At 38.5% G+C, this 15,291-nt stretch overlaps 1 protein-coding gene across 1 annotated transcript in view; it reads left to right on the top strand.

Moving 5' to 3' along the window:
- TTC27 (tetratricopeptide repeat domain 27) overlaps positions 1–15,291 on the top strand; it is a 95,747-nt gene that overhangs the window by 23,377 nt on the left and 57,079 nt on the right. Inside the window, exons 7-9 of the mRNA XM_005886046.2 lie at positions 1,764–1,897; positions 6,886–6,998; positions 8,047–8,113. Of these exons, the coding sequence (XP_005886108.1) occupies positions 1,764–1,897; positions 6,886–6,998; positions 8,047–8,113 (314 nt within the window). The remainder of the gene's footprint in view (positions 1–1,763; positions 1,898–6,885; positions 6,999–8,046; positions 8,114–15,291) is intronic.

Below are 15,291 nucleotides of genomic sequence, written 5' to 3'. Positions count from 1 at the left end.
ATAGAAGCCAGGCAGGACACAAAGGAACTTTCAACTCCTCCCTCCTGATTCCCAAGTTTGGTTTGGCCTTCCTACATTGCCCTTCCTTGTAAATGCCCATCTATGGTTTCTATCCTGCTTTTTTTGTATTCCTTAAGACCAAATTTTTGACGGTTGATTAGGTGTTTATTCAGTGCCTTACAACACTATCTGGCATAGAGTAGGCACTCAATAAACATTTGCTGAGTGAATAAGTAAATTACAGAATTTCTCCTAAAACCTCTGTGTTTCTTCTGAATACCAAATAAGAAACATTGGTTTCTTTTTATGTATCGCTCTGTCCCTAGTGTCTTACAATGTAATTGGCATTCAGTATTGAATACATTAATGGCAGTCAGACATCATCACTCGACACACTGTTTATACCTGTTGAATATGGGCTCAGCATACCTGACAGTGACTCCCAATCTGTGAGTATTGAAATGATTGAACTTGTTATGTCCTCCGTAGGCTGGGTCTAGATTATCTCTAAGGTCCATTCTTAGCCTCCAAACTCTGTATTTCTTATTGAGCTACATAATAAAATCCTTCATGTATATTATGAGTTAAATATGACTTTGTGGCCTGTCTAGGATCCTAGCCATCTTTTATCACTGTTTGTGTAGGGAAAATTATTAAATATCCAGTTTACAATTTTTGGAACAATGGCCGTGTGCAAGTTGAAGTCTTGTCTGTGTTTGAAAATATAGTTATATGTAATGTAATTTGTGAGGTTAGTTTCAGAGGTTATGATTTTGAATATTGTGGATTTAGGAGACTTTTTTTGGACCACTTGAAAAATAGCATAGTGCCTTGTATGGTCACCTTTAACTGTTGATGTATTTACTGCCTAGTGTTGACAATTTTTTCCAAGTTAAGAGTGATGAACTTAAAAATACAAATGTGGTACTCACAAATATAAAAGGAGATTCAGATTATTTTTTCTATTCAACTATAACCTTACTATAAATATTGTAAGCTGTGTTAGACCATCTCAGTAACAGTTTTTAGTGTAACATGTTTAAAAGGTATAACTTAGAGCCAGACTCATAGCAGAATAAAGTCCAGACTTCTTAGACTGGCCTTGGTTATCAAGGATCTTTGTAATCTGACTCTTACCAGGAAATGGATGTGAGAACTTTTGCTTCTCTTAAAGCTATTCTGCAGCAAGTTAGTTCAGTTACAAAATGAAAAAAGGTTTGATGTCACCTGAAGCCAGATAGAAAGACTGGGATTTAGAATCTGAAAACCTGGCTTTAAGCTCTGGCTCTGATACTGAGCAAGTGACTGTATCTCAGAACCTCCATGTTTTCATCTGTCATATGGAGATGATAACATTTCTTCTCCCTACGGCACTTAATGAGTTACTCTTTTGAGGATGTTGATAGTGTGATGTGGAATCTATTGGCAGAAATCCTGGGTTTGAATTCTGGCCCCATTGCTTATTGGCTTTATAACTTTACTAGAGGCCCGATGCACGAAATTCGTGCAAGGAGCTCGGACCTTGCAGCCCCAGCTTCACCTGGAAGGTCATCCAGATGGTTGTTCTGCCGTCTGGTCTAATTAGTATATTAGCTCTTTATTATATAGGATAAGTCATTTAAAATCATCACTGAAACTTAGGTTTCTCCTTGTGAAATGGAGAAACACTTTATAAACTCTAAAGCACTCTGAAAATTGCTCTTTATGATTGAACAGTAGGTCTGATCGACAAATCAATGAATATAATTTTATATTTTTTTCAGGTGCTTTGGGCAAAAGGACTCGGTTCCAGGAAAATTATGTGGCGCAGCTTATTCTAGATGTAAGAAGGGAAGGGGATGCATTTTCAAATGGAGAATTCAGTCCAGCCCCGACTCCTCAGGAACATTTGACTAAGGTGAGGAGGATCCTGAGTTATTTAATATATTTAAAAAGTATATATATATACACATATACATGTATATATGTATTTTATTGATTTTTAGAGAGAGAGAAGGATGGAGAGATAGAAACATCGATGAGAGAGAATCATTGATTGGCTGCCTCCTGCAAGCCCCCCACTGGGAATGGAGCGTGCAGCCAGGGCATGTGCCCTGATCTGGATTTAAACCATGACTTCCTGGTTCATAGGTCGATGTTCAACCACAGAGCCACGCTGGTTGGGCTAAACTTTTCTTATTGAATTTATTGTGGTGACACTGGTTAATAAAATTATATAGGTTTCAGGTATACAATGCTACCGTACATCATCTGTATATTGTATTGTGTTTACCAACACAATAAGTCAGGTCTCCTTCCATCACCATTTATCCCCCTTGTACCTTCCTCCACTGCCCCTACCTCCCTTTCCCTCTGAACCATCATACTGTTGTCTGTGTCCATAAGTCTTTCTTTTTTTCTTTGCTTAATCTTTTAAATGTGGCATTTAGAAAACTTAAAACTTACATATGTAGCTCCCTTTTAAAAATTATGAAAGGCCTGTGTTGAAAATGGATGGCCACCAGGGTGTGCTGTGCACCTGCCAGCCTGCCCTTGGAAGGGTGCTAGTCCTGAGGAAGAGGCATTGTTTCCGAGGAAACTAAGCAGCAGCCCAATTTCTGTGTTTCTCTCATCAGTGGTTCTTGAAGGTTGCAGTGCTGTTTCTTGAAATCTTGTAGATAGAGCTGGGCCTATAGTTAGGATGAACCTGAGAATAAACAAGGAAAGCTGTTCTTTTGGGCTGTGATGTGGGCAGAGGACTGTTTACCAATTAAGAGATTACCAGTTAAGAGGTTGACCTAGTCACAGATAGTTTTCAGCTTTCTATGGGGTTCTGCCCAGCTCCACTGAATTCCTAAACTCTTCCTAGTTTTAGCTACTTTTATTGAATTACTAGGGGCCCATTGCATGAATTCGTGCACCTTGAAAGGAACTGTGGGCCGAGAGGCTGTGGTAGGCACAAGGGTGGGTCTCGGCCCATCCTCCGTGCCCCTGCCCGGCCCCTTCCACCATGGCCCCCGGTCCCCTGTCTGCTGGCAGCCCTGCTCCCACCGCCGCTGCTCCCACACACTGACGGCACTGGCCCTGCTCCCACCCGCTGACGACGCTGAGTGATTGGGGCCGGCGCCAGCAGCAGGTGTGAGTGGGGCTGGCACTGTCAGCAGGTGCGAGTGGCGGCTGCTGCCCCAGTGGCCCCCTCAGGAGCAGGGGGAGGGGGAGAAGCCCTCAGGGGTGATCAGGGCTGGCAGCTGCTGCTCACACCTGCTGATGGAGTCGAGTGATCGGGACCGGTGCCCGGCACTGGCAGCAGGTGCGAGCGGCAGCTCCAGTGCTGGCTACGGGTGGGTGTGAGCAGCGGCTCCAGCGCCAGCAGTGGGTGTGAGTGGGGCCGGCACCGCAGGTGCGAGTGCCAGGCAGGACCGTGGCGCGGGAGCAAAGAATTTTCAGTAACCACCAGAGGCTCGCCCGGATGACAGTGACCGGCACCCCACCTTGGTCTGGCACCCCCCACTCACCTGCTCCACCATCCCGCCATGGCCAACGCCCGCCATGTACCACACACACTCCCTGGTGGTCAGCGCACATCATAACGACTGGTTGTTTGGTTGTTCTGGTTCCGCCGTTTGGTCTATTTGCATATTAGCCTTTTATTATATAGGATTAGAAAAACAATTTAAATCAAATTTGTTGAAGAAATATTTACATAAAATAATATATACCTATTTTAAATGTTCAGTTTTGGTGAGTTCTGGTAAATAGAGACACATGTAACCATCACCGTAATAAAAATATAGAGCCATTTCCATCATGCCAGAAAGTCCACACATATTCCTGCAATCACTTTCCCTTCCACTGATCTGTTTTCTGTCACAGACTAGAGCTGTTTTTCTAGAACTTCAAATAAATAGAATCAGACACTATGGCTCTTATGTCTGGTTTCTTTCACTTAGTATAATGTTTGAGAGTCACTGATATTTTGATAGCAGTGGTTAGCTCCTGTTTATTGCTCAGTTGATACCACAATGTGCTTATCCATTCCCCTGTTGGTGGACCATTGAGCTGTTTCTAGTTTTTGGCTATAAGGAATAAAACTGCTTGGAAGATTTGTGTGTAAGTCTTTGTGTGAACATATCTTTTTAATTCTCATGGGTAAATATCTAGGAATGGAATGACTAGGTTATGTGGTAAGTATATTTTTAACTTGGTGAAAAACTGCCAAATTGTTTTCCAAAATGCTATCATTTTATATTCCCACCCTCAAAGTTTCAAGGCACCAGTTGCTCTACATCCTTACCAATGCTTGGTAATTTTTGCCATTCTTCTGAGTGTGTGTATCACATTGTGATTTTACTATTTTTTGATAATTAATTAAAAACAATTATATTGAAATATTACTGACATAATAAAAATTAACCCATTTTAATTGTATAGTTTGATGGGATTTGACAAATATATCTTCTGTATATATAAAAGGCTAAGCGAATGGCCAGTAGGTATGATGCGCAGTCACCACCAGGGAGGCAGACTTTCAATGTAGGAGCTGCCGAGCTGCGGTGACTTGGCAGCGGTGGTGTCGAGTGACGCACCCCAGAACCAGAGAGGAGGGAGCCCAATTCCTCGCGGGGCCACGCGATTCCACCTTCGGGGGGGGGTTATGTTGTTGCTGGGGTACTGTCGGCCCCGAATCTGGTTTACTGCACACTTGCATTTGCGTTCCACACCCTGTACGACAGCAACTTTGCAGAGTGCCCTCTCGCACCCTTCGAGGGATGTCGGAGAGCGGGTTTCGGCCCGATCCCCACAGGCCAGGCTGAGGGACCCCACAAATGCCTTTGAGCTGTGGCACTGCCACAGATGCTGTTGGCCTGGGAGGGACTGCGGGAGGTTGGCTCCAGGGCGTGTCCAGCTCATTTCGCCCATTCCTACCCTGTTGGCCACCTTCTAATTAATTTCCTTTCAATGTGCACAAATACGTGCACAGGGTCACGGATTAGTGTGTGTGTGTGTGTGTGTGTGTGTGTGTGTGTGTGTACACACACCACCCCTCCCACACACACAACCATTACAGTCAAGATGTGTTTCACCACCCTAAAAGTTCTATCATGCCCTTTTCAGTTAATCCCCCATACCTCTGTCCCTAAACAATCATTGATCTGCCTTCAATGACTACAGATAGTTTGGCTTTTCTAGAATTTCATATGGAGTCATACAGTATGTACTCTTTTGTATTTGGTCACTTGCTTAGCATGTTGTTTTTGAAACTTATCCATGTGGTTGTGTGTATCATTAGTTTCTTTTATTGCTGATTAGAATTGCATTGATGGATATATGTATATTTAAAAATATTATCTATTGACAGACATTTGAATTGTTTCCAGTTTGGAGCTATTACAGATAAAATTGCTGTTAACATTTAAATGCATGTGTTTGTGAGGACATATGTTTTCATTTCTCATGGGGAACTATTTAGGAGCGGAATGGATAGTTTACATGGTAAATAAATGCATGTTTATAATAAAAATTGGCAAACTGTTTTCTGTGGTGGTACCATTTTAAGAAAGTTCTAGATCTTTGCTGACATTTAGAATTATCAGTCTTTTAAATTTTATCCATTCTAATATGTGTGTACTAGTAGTTCATTCTGATTTTAATTAGTATTTCCATGTTGACTACTTTGTTCAGGATATTCTTGTGTGCATGTTGGCTATTGGTATATCTTCTCTTATGAAGCATTTATACAAATCTTTTGTCCATTTTTATATCGGGTTATCTTCTTATTTCTGGTTGTAAGACTTCATATTCTACACACAAGCCCCTTTTCAGATATTTCTTTTTTTTTTTTAATATATTTTATTGATTTTTTACAGAGAGGAAGGGAGAGAGATAGAGAGTTAGAAACATCGATGAGAGAGAAACATCGATCAGCTGCCTCCTGCACATCTCCTACTGGGGATGTGCCCGCAACCCAGGTACATGCCTTTGACCGGAATCGCACCTGGGACTTTCAGTCCGCAAGCTGACGCTCTATCCACTGAGCCAAACCGGTTTCGGCCAGATATTTCTTTTGTGAATATATTCTCTGAGTCTTTGGCTTGGTTTTTCATTTTCTTAATGTTTTCAAAGAGCAAAAGTTTTTAATTTGATGATGTCCAACATATTAAGTTTTTCTCTGATAGTTCAGGTTTTTTTATGTCTGCCTACCCCATTGTTGCAAAGCTTTGCTCCTAGGATTTCTTTTAGAAGTTTTTTACTGTTAGCTTCTACTTTAAGGTCTGTGATCAATTTTTGTTTAATTTTTGTATAGGGTATGAGACAGAGGTGAGGGTCTTTTTTTTCCCTTCTAAATGTATATCCAGTTGTTCCAGTCATTTATTGAAAAGACTTTCCTTGATTAAATCACCTGTGTACTTTGTTGAAAACCAACTGACCATATAATGTGGACCTAAAATTTTAGACTCTATTCTATTCCATTCAGATATATGTCTGTCTTTATTCCAGTACCACACTGCCTTGGCTTTGTAGTCATTCTTAAAATCAAGTATTCTATCAAGTCCTCTAGGTCTTCAGATTTTATTCTTTTCAAACTGTTTTCCATTCCAGATCCTGCTGAGCAATAGAGTTGGGAGTTGATGTTTTAGTTTATAGTGTAGAGGCAGAGTAGGAAGAGTACAGTAGGCTCAAGCAATGATAACTGTTATTTTCTATTGATATTGTCAATGTATTCCTGAGGTATAGGTGGCCTGTCCTGTATTTCTACACAGTAAGTTGTCCTCAAATAAGTGTTTCAAGTGAAAGCCTGTTAACCATAGGTAGACATTGTATAATTTTAAACAAGGTATTTTATCCTTCCCTAGCAATCAATTGCATACAGTTTTGGTCTAAGTATTTTCTTTTGTATTCCACCAGAATCTTGAGCTGAATGATGATACTGTTCTAAATGAGATAAAGTTAGCAGATAGTGAACAGTATCAGATGCCCAACCTGTGTGCTGAAGAGCTGGCTGTTATCCTTGGAATCTGGTAAGTTAATGACCTGCTTGGCTACATTGAACACCTTGCATGTGGGTTCTCTTGTGTTGGGGAAATCTTTATTCAGGAGGTCCCAAGAGTTCTGGGTGAAGAGGGAATCTTGTAATGCTGCTCAAGATCCAGAATAATTGGGTAACCAATCAAAAGGTTAGAGATTAGAGACCTCAGGAATCTCCTGGGAGTTGGTATTCTCATCCTTCTCCTCCCTTCATAAGCAGAATTTCTTTGGTTAGCTTTAGCTAGAAATAGACTCCTAATAAAATATTTAGCATAGGTGAGAATGAGTATTTTGAACTCTGGGGATATTTATATCTCAAAAGGTAGACTTATTTTTGAATACTGTAGAACTTTATGTGTGGTGGAAATAGTTTTTTTCTTTCATTTTTATATTTTTTTCTATTTTGAAGTAATTTCACATTTGGAAAAAAGTTGCCAGGGCAAGGCATTGCAAAGAATTTAAGAAAATCATCTTCAAACATGATACTCTATCACTGGAGTACTTTAGTGTGTGATTCCTGCAAGCAAGCGTACTTTTGTACATTGTCACAATACAGTTCTCAAAATCAGGAAAATAACATTCATACTTACTCTCCTTTAATACTCAGATTCCATTCAAGTTTACCAGGGTCCCAGGAGCCTCCTCTGTGGCATGGGAGCCTGTCTAGATGTGCATTGCAGTTAGTTGTTATCTCCTTAGTTTCGGCCAATCTGGAACAGTTGCTCAGTTTTGCTTGGCTTTCATGATATTAACATTTTTGAAACTTAAAAGCCACTTATTTTGTAGACGTTCCCCCAGTTCCTTTTTTTCCTAGTAAAATAAATTAGGTTGACATTTAGTACAATAAGCACATTTTGTCAGTATTTTACTACTTTCTGTACTTATCTTTGGCAAACTCCTATCTGCATTTGTATATAATGTAGTAATATTAAAATATGTGCTTTCAAATATATGAAATAAGTTTACTTTGTCTTTCAAAAATTATATTTCATTAGACGCAACATGCATTTTAGGAGTAATTTATCTTTTTTTAATTTAAAGCACAAATATGCAAAAGAATAACCCAGTGCATAAGTTAACTGAAGAGGAGTTGCTGGCATTTACATCGGTGAGTAATGTCTTCCTTCTTTCCATTTTCTTTTCTTATAGATTGTTTTGCCTCTGGTACATTCTTGCCTCAAATTGCTCACCTTGGGACACTGCCACTTAAGGAAATTAAGGGAACAAAAACTCATCATTTTAGTTTCCAAACTGCACCTTCTTACTGCTGATTTAAACATAAGTATTTTTCTTTGTGCTTGCTTGGCTTTGAGGGCAGTGATCAAATATTTCTTGTTCATTTTTGTTCCCAGAGCATTACACAGAATAGGTGCTCAATAAATATTGAAATAGGTGCTCAATGTTGAATGAATGAATGAAGTGACAGAGAACTGGTTGGATGTTAATCCTTTGAGTCCTCGGGGTGCCCTTTTTATTTTCCCACTTACTAGAAATCTTTGGTGTTTATCATTATAGCATGTCTGTGTTTAGATTACTATGTAAAAATCTCCTTATTTACTTGTTACATATGCTATCAGGAATTTGACAAGTAAAGTGTTACAAACATTTTTAAAAAGATACATTAAAATTATTATGCACTTCCCATCTATTTATGCAGCTAATATCTATTGAAAACTTGATATGTACTAGGTATTGTGCTGGTCATCAGGGATTCAGCAGTGAACAGTCTTCTAGGAGTTTACATCAATTTACATTCTTGTGGGGGAAATACACAGTAGACAAAGAGAGAAATACATACTTAATAGAAGTGCACAGGAGAAATATAAAGCAGGGTAAGGGGATAAAAATGGGACCTGGATGGTAGTGTTAGACAAGGTTGTGGGGAAGGTCTCAGTGAGAAGATGCTGTTGAACCTCATGTCAGCATGAAGTGAGGCCCAGGGCAGGATGCGGGGCTCTGGAACGGTACTGAGCTTGAGTCAGTGTAAGGCAGTAGAGAGCTGGAGGGGGACAAGTGTTGATAAATGATGACTAGGACTCTTGGGTTTCTTCTGATGACTGAGGTAAACAGGATGTAGCATATGATAGAAAGTGTTCCTGCTGGCCTCTCTTGGGGAGGATGGTCGGTAGCAACATCCTCTCGGGTCTGGTCTCATAAGCAGTTTATTGTGGAACATGTATCATCCATAGTTATCCTGAAAAGACATTAAAATACTCTATTTCCATTCAAACATTTAATTTTCTTTTTAGCTTTTCTTGGGGTGGGAGTATATTTCTTCTCTTTTAAACCTTTTTCTACTTCTTTTGTGATTCTCTATTATTATAATATTTTATTTCTTTTCCCATTGTTCCTCTAAATTGTGAGGTGCTTCTGAAGATAACTGTTGGGGTCCAGCCCCAGTAGGTCCAGGGGTTCCCAAAGGTGTGGACGGAGTCGGCGAAGAAGGAATGACACAGAGACAGCAGTGTTCAGATGATCAGCATAGCCAGGTTCTCCAGCCAGGTTCTGTCTTTATTGTCCTGTTACATCTGTATTTATACCAGTTGATTTTAATCCTATCCATTCAATTCCAAAGGTTAGGGCGTTTGTTAATCTAGTTCTCTTGAGTTTAATCCTGTCTAGGTTAATCTCTGTGTTCCATTATAAGGGCTATTCCAAGGTCACTGCTCTACTGATAAGCTACAAGGAAGTGACTGAAGGAGATTATCCTACCCAGTAAAGGTTATGTCCTCCCAGCCTCGCTGCTTGCCTTCCCTGGGACTGCCCTGTGTCGGTGGGTCTCCAGGGGTATAGGCTTTGGTGCTTTCCCTGGTGGGCAGACCCCTGGGGATGTGGGCCCAACAAGTCCCAAATTTATTGCCAACAGTCTTAGTGCAAGTTCTTCATAAGCAGTACATGGTATTTCTGTAACACTAGGGGGTTTCACTGATTTATTCTCTTCCTTAGTCCTGTTAATCCCTAACTCCAGGGAATGAAATACAGGTTGGGGCTAAAGTACAGGAGCCCGAAACTCAGGCATGTACCCTGACAGGTAATGGAATTGGCGACCTTTTGGTGCATGGGATGAGGCCCAACCAGCTGAGCCACACCGGCCGGACTAAAGGAATAGGATTTTTAAGTGGATAAGACCTGTTTGGAATTGGCCATAGATGTGGAAGAGAAGGGGACAAAGAGGAAAGAAGTAGCATCCCCTTTCTTGCTGGGCAGCCATTACCTGTTCTGTAGCAGTGTTGGCGGCCTGGGGCTGGGGTTGTGAACTACTGAGATTATGAGGTGTCTTCCTTTGCTGATAGAAGAGCAAGTACAACAGAAGTCTTAATACTCGCACCAGACACTTTTGTAAACATTAGAGGGATAGGACATGGTTATTGGACATTTGGTAAATATTTATTGAATAAACAAATGAATGGCTTTATTGGTCCTGAATTTCATTCAGTTTTAATGAGCTGTCCTAAAGTTTAATACAATGATTTCATTCAATTTTAATGAACTGTCCTAAAGTTTATTACAATGTAATCTCTTTTTTGGAGAAGTTTTTGCCAGTGTTTTCATGTTGGTGCAGCATGTTGAAATATATGTGAGATGTGTTGGGAAAATGTTTTAATTCAGCAGTGTCAGAAGTTTGTCTTAAAAGGAGTACTTTATTTTTTTTTAGTTGTCATTATGTAGTGCTATTCCTGAGATATATCCGCACGTTTCAGGAAAACTGAATGAGTCATAGTAAAAATAACCCAATCTGTATTAGAGAGCCTTTATGTCGTATCGGCTTGATAATTTAAAATTAGCTGTTATCTACGTTATTTCCTTTCAGATGAGCCAAGTCAGTTACATTCAGTAATGCTTTTAATTTCCTCTCATTGTTGAAAATGGGAACAATTTTGTTAATTCAGACAGGTGTTTCAGTTTTAATTGGCAAAAGTTTTGCTTAAGTGTGAATTGATATTGGCAGCCTGCCCTCTGACTGTCTGCCCAAAACCCCAAGGTCACTGGAAATGAAAAAAGGAAAAAGAAAGATCTTTGGAAGTTACACATTACCTTCTATGTATTTTCTCTTTCTGCTATTAATTTTAAACCTATTAATAAATACTTATGAACATAAAATAGTTTGCTAACCACTTTTACAGATTTAAATGATCACCTACTTTTTTTTCTAGAGCATATTCATTTATTAATTTTAATTTTTTAAGGTAGGTGATATAACTTTGTAGGATAACCACAACACTTCCGATAGTTTGTGTTAGCATTACATGATGACATGTTCTGTATTAAGTGGCATAGTTCAGAATTTTGATTTTCTTTGTGGTTTGAATGCTTGTCTTCCAAAATGTTACTCTGTGTATTTAAATTTAATAGGCGTTTATTGATAATGATTCTCAGCAATTGACTGAGCAAGTAGACAAAGACAATGAGTAAATACATAGATAATTTGGACAATACTACCAGCCAGCTTGACCTAGTTGGTATTTATAGAATAGTGCACTCATAATACAGTCATCCCTAGGTGTCTGCCAGGGATTGGTTCCAGGGTCCTCCATGGATACCAAAATCTGCAGATGCTCAAGCCCTTTATGTAAAATAAAATAGTATTTTTATATAATTTACACACATCATTTTGTATACTTTAAATCATCTCCAGATTACTTATAATACCTGATAGAATATAAATGCTGTGGAAGTAGTTATTATACAGTATTGTTTAGGGAATAATGACAAGAAAAGTAAGTCTGTAAATGTTCAGTATAGACACAACCCTCATAGACGTAACTACATGTTAGAAGTCAGCAACAACATAACATTTTTTAAAGAATATTTTCAGTTCATGATGGGTTGAATCCACAGATGTGGAATCTCTGGTTATGGAGGGCCAGTTGTTATTTGAATATATTTCTTTGCAAGTATATATGGTATGTTCAGCAAGACCATATGCTGGGCCAGTAAAACAGGTCTCAATGGATAAAAATAAACACCATAAGGAATATATTCTCTTTCTACAACAGAATTAAATTTGACTTAAATAAATATTAGATATCTGTAAAATCTCAAAATATTTAGAGTCCAAACAATTAAACAACATACTTAGTCCATGGATCAATGAAGAAATCACAAAGGAAATTTATATGTAAAAGACAACTGTTAACCTAAATCATTGACCCCAATGTTACAACAGTTTTCTCATGTTTTCTTAAAGTAAAATTGTTGTAATACTGGGGTAATGAACAATTTTTAACTAGGACACTAAGTGCATGAACCATAAAAAAAATTGGGTAAAAAGATAAATTGGACTTCATTAAAATTAAAACCTTCTGCTCTTTGAAGGACATGATTAAGAAAAGGAAAAGACAAGGCACAGACTGGGAGAAAATATTCACAGTACATAGATCTCCTAAAGGACTTGTATCCAGAATAAATAAAGACTCTTTCCAACTCAATAATAATAATAGGACAAAGCAATTAAAAATGGACAAATGATTTGAACAGACACTCCACCAAAGATATAGGAATGACCAATAAAAGCATGAAAAAGGCTTAATAGCATTAATCATTGGGGAAATGCAAATTAAAACCACAACAAGATACCACTTTAAAACTTATAATACTATGTAGGATAGTTGGAACTCTCATACATTGCAAATGTAATGTAAAATGATACAACCACATTGGAACACAATTTGGCATTTTCTCATATAGTCAGTTCCCCTTCTAGGTATTTATCTATCAGACTTACATACCAATGTTCACAGCTATTCAATCCATAATAGCTTAAATCTGGAAACAACCCAGATGTTCATCAATAAGTGAATGATAAATTGCCTTATATCCACCTAAAGAAATAATTCCCAGCAATAAAAAGAAATGAAGTACTACTAATACATGTAACAGTGTAGGTGAATCTGAAAAAACCTGATTTTGAGTTAAAGGAAATAGGTTGTATGATTTCATTTAATTGCAATTCTAAAATAGGCAAAAGTAAACCATAATGGTAGAACATAGGTCACATTGATTGCAGAAGGGTGCAAGGGAACTTTCTGGATTGATGGAAATTTTGTATATCTTGATTTCATGGTAGTTATATAGGTGTCAAAATAGATCAAACGTTGCCCTAAATCATGGTTTTATTGAATCATATCTATCTTATATTTCAATAAAGTCACTAAGAATATCCTAAAGGCGAAAATGCATATATATTATTTAGAGCTCTCATATGTAAGATTGATTAGTTTATCACCAGAGATTTTTGGTTTCCGTGTAGTTTTGTCTGCATCGTCAGCTTCAGAAGGGCAGCACAACATACTCCCTAAATGTGTTAAGTGGGAAGAATGTAGAAGATGAAGAACAAATTCTCAATAGGAAATTGCTCAGTCTTCACATTCAGTATGAAGCATACTCCTTTTTTAAGACAAAACCAGGCTAATTTTTTCCTCATTTTCCCATCAAGAACTAATAATTAAGATAATTTTCAGGCAGAGAGAGAGAGAGACAAGGAAAAATATGTCTCTTCTATTTCTCTATTGGCTTTTGAACTATAACTTATTATTTTTGTGCTTTCTCAAGGAATTACCATACATATCGGAGCATATTCACAGGTGTTTATGTTATTATACTTTATAACTTAGATTTTAGTTTCTTTTAAGCTTCTGGTATATCAAATAACAAAAAATCTAAAAACTATTTTTAGCAATAGAAAATCATTTAAATGTTATTTGATAAACCATTTTAAAGATTAAACAGTACTGATTTCATTGCATACATACTTTTAAAGTGAATCTCATTGTATTTCATCAAGCTGGTGAGAAGCAGAATCAGTGATGATTGGAGAGCAGTAATATAAGAAAGAAAACCCATTAGTGGGGCTTATGGTCCCCAGACAGGAGAAATATGTAGGAGTTATAAAGATGGCACATTTAATATTAAGGTGTCTTGTCAGACTCATGGCTGCGTGCTTCTGCTTTTGGCCATCATCGAAGCAAAAGCTCTCAGGTCTTTTGACATTATGAAGTAACATGGTGTTGAAGGATGAAAAATTCAGTTTGAAAATAATATTTATGTTTTAAATAGGTCTGCTTTCATGACAGTGTGAAGGGTACCTCTGGTCGTGCTGATGAACTGGCGCCTCCAGAATGCAGAAGACCTGCCTTGTTGAGGTAGCCAAGTGGCCAGCAGCTGATCTCTCTGGTGTCTGCCTTCTGTATGAAAATTTGCAGAGATAGGAAAGAGCTTTGAAAGTGTTATACCAGCAGATCCAGAATCTCCGGATTTGCCACGCATGAGACTAGATATGGTGGGAGAAATGAAGGTATAAAACATAGGACTTGCCTTCATAGAATTTTTAATTTAGCCAAGATCAGATAAACTTAGGATAATGCAATTAGCAATACCAGGCAGTTTAAACTACAAATTGATAGCACAGATAAATAAATCCCTTAACCATTCGGAAAAGGAGAACATATTGGGGACAGAGCAGTCAAAGAAGGCTTTGTTCGCTAAGCAGGGATTTGAGTCAGGCCTTGAAAGACAGTTGGGGTTTAGATGGAGTGATAGCAGGAGCAAAGGCAAGGACATGGGAAGGGGTGAGCTGCACTGGGTTCCTTTAGCTGAGATGGAAGATTTGTTTGGGGCAATAGTGAGTCTTGGGGAAAATAGATTTGAGACGGATTTTAAATGGTCTAGAGAACAAGGATAGGGGATTTGGACTGCTGTTCCACTTCATGGGGAATAATTTATAGACTAAATTTGGAATTTAAACTTCTTGTCATTTGGTACTGATTTGAACAATGAATGCTCTTTTAAATAGATCATTACGAAGGGGAGTGGTTCTGCTTTTTATAGAATTTCTTTGTTCCTTGTTTTGTAAGGTCAGCCTGACTTGGGTGGGCATCATCCGATTTGGCTTTATTGTAACAGCCCTACAATCTTGCACCCACAAGGAGGGCCCTGAGTCAGCTTTGATTTATGTGTGGAAAAGCAGCTCTCTGGAAGCTCCTTGTGTTCAGAGGGGCAGACTGGCTGTCTTCACACACCAGACCCCTGTGACCTCTGGAAAGAAGCTCATGTGAAATGTGCAGTGATAAGAATGAAAAGGAAATTTGGTTTTAATAGAAACAACACTCCAGATCTTCTTTGATGGTGTTACAAACTTTTCTTTGCCACTTTTCTGGGAATGTGGGTTGTGTTAGATGTACTCAGAAATTGTTAGCTAAATAAAATAATGCATATATATGTATTATATATATTTATACTAATAAAAGGGTAATATGCTAATTAGCCCGGGAGACCTTCCAGGAGACC

The sequence above is a fragment of the Myotis brandtii genome, unplaced genomic scaffold (genome assembly GCF_000412655.1).
Source record: "Myotis brandtii unplaced genomic scaffold, ASM41265v1 scaffold953, whole genome shotgun sequence".
Taxonomy (NCBI): Eukaryota; Metazoa; Chordata; class Mammalia; order Chiroptera; family Vespertilionidae; genus Myotis; species Myotis brandtii.
Note: the sequence above shows the minus strand (reverse complement) of the source record. Positions and strands in the feature narration are given on the sequence as shown.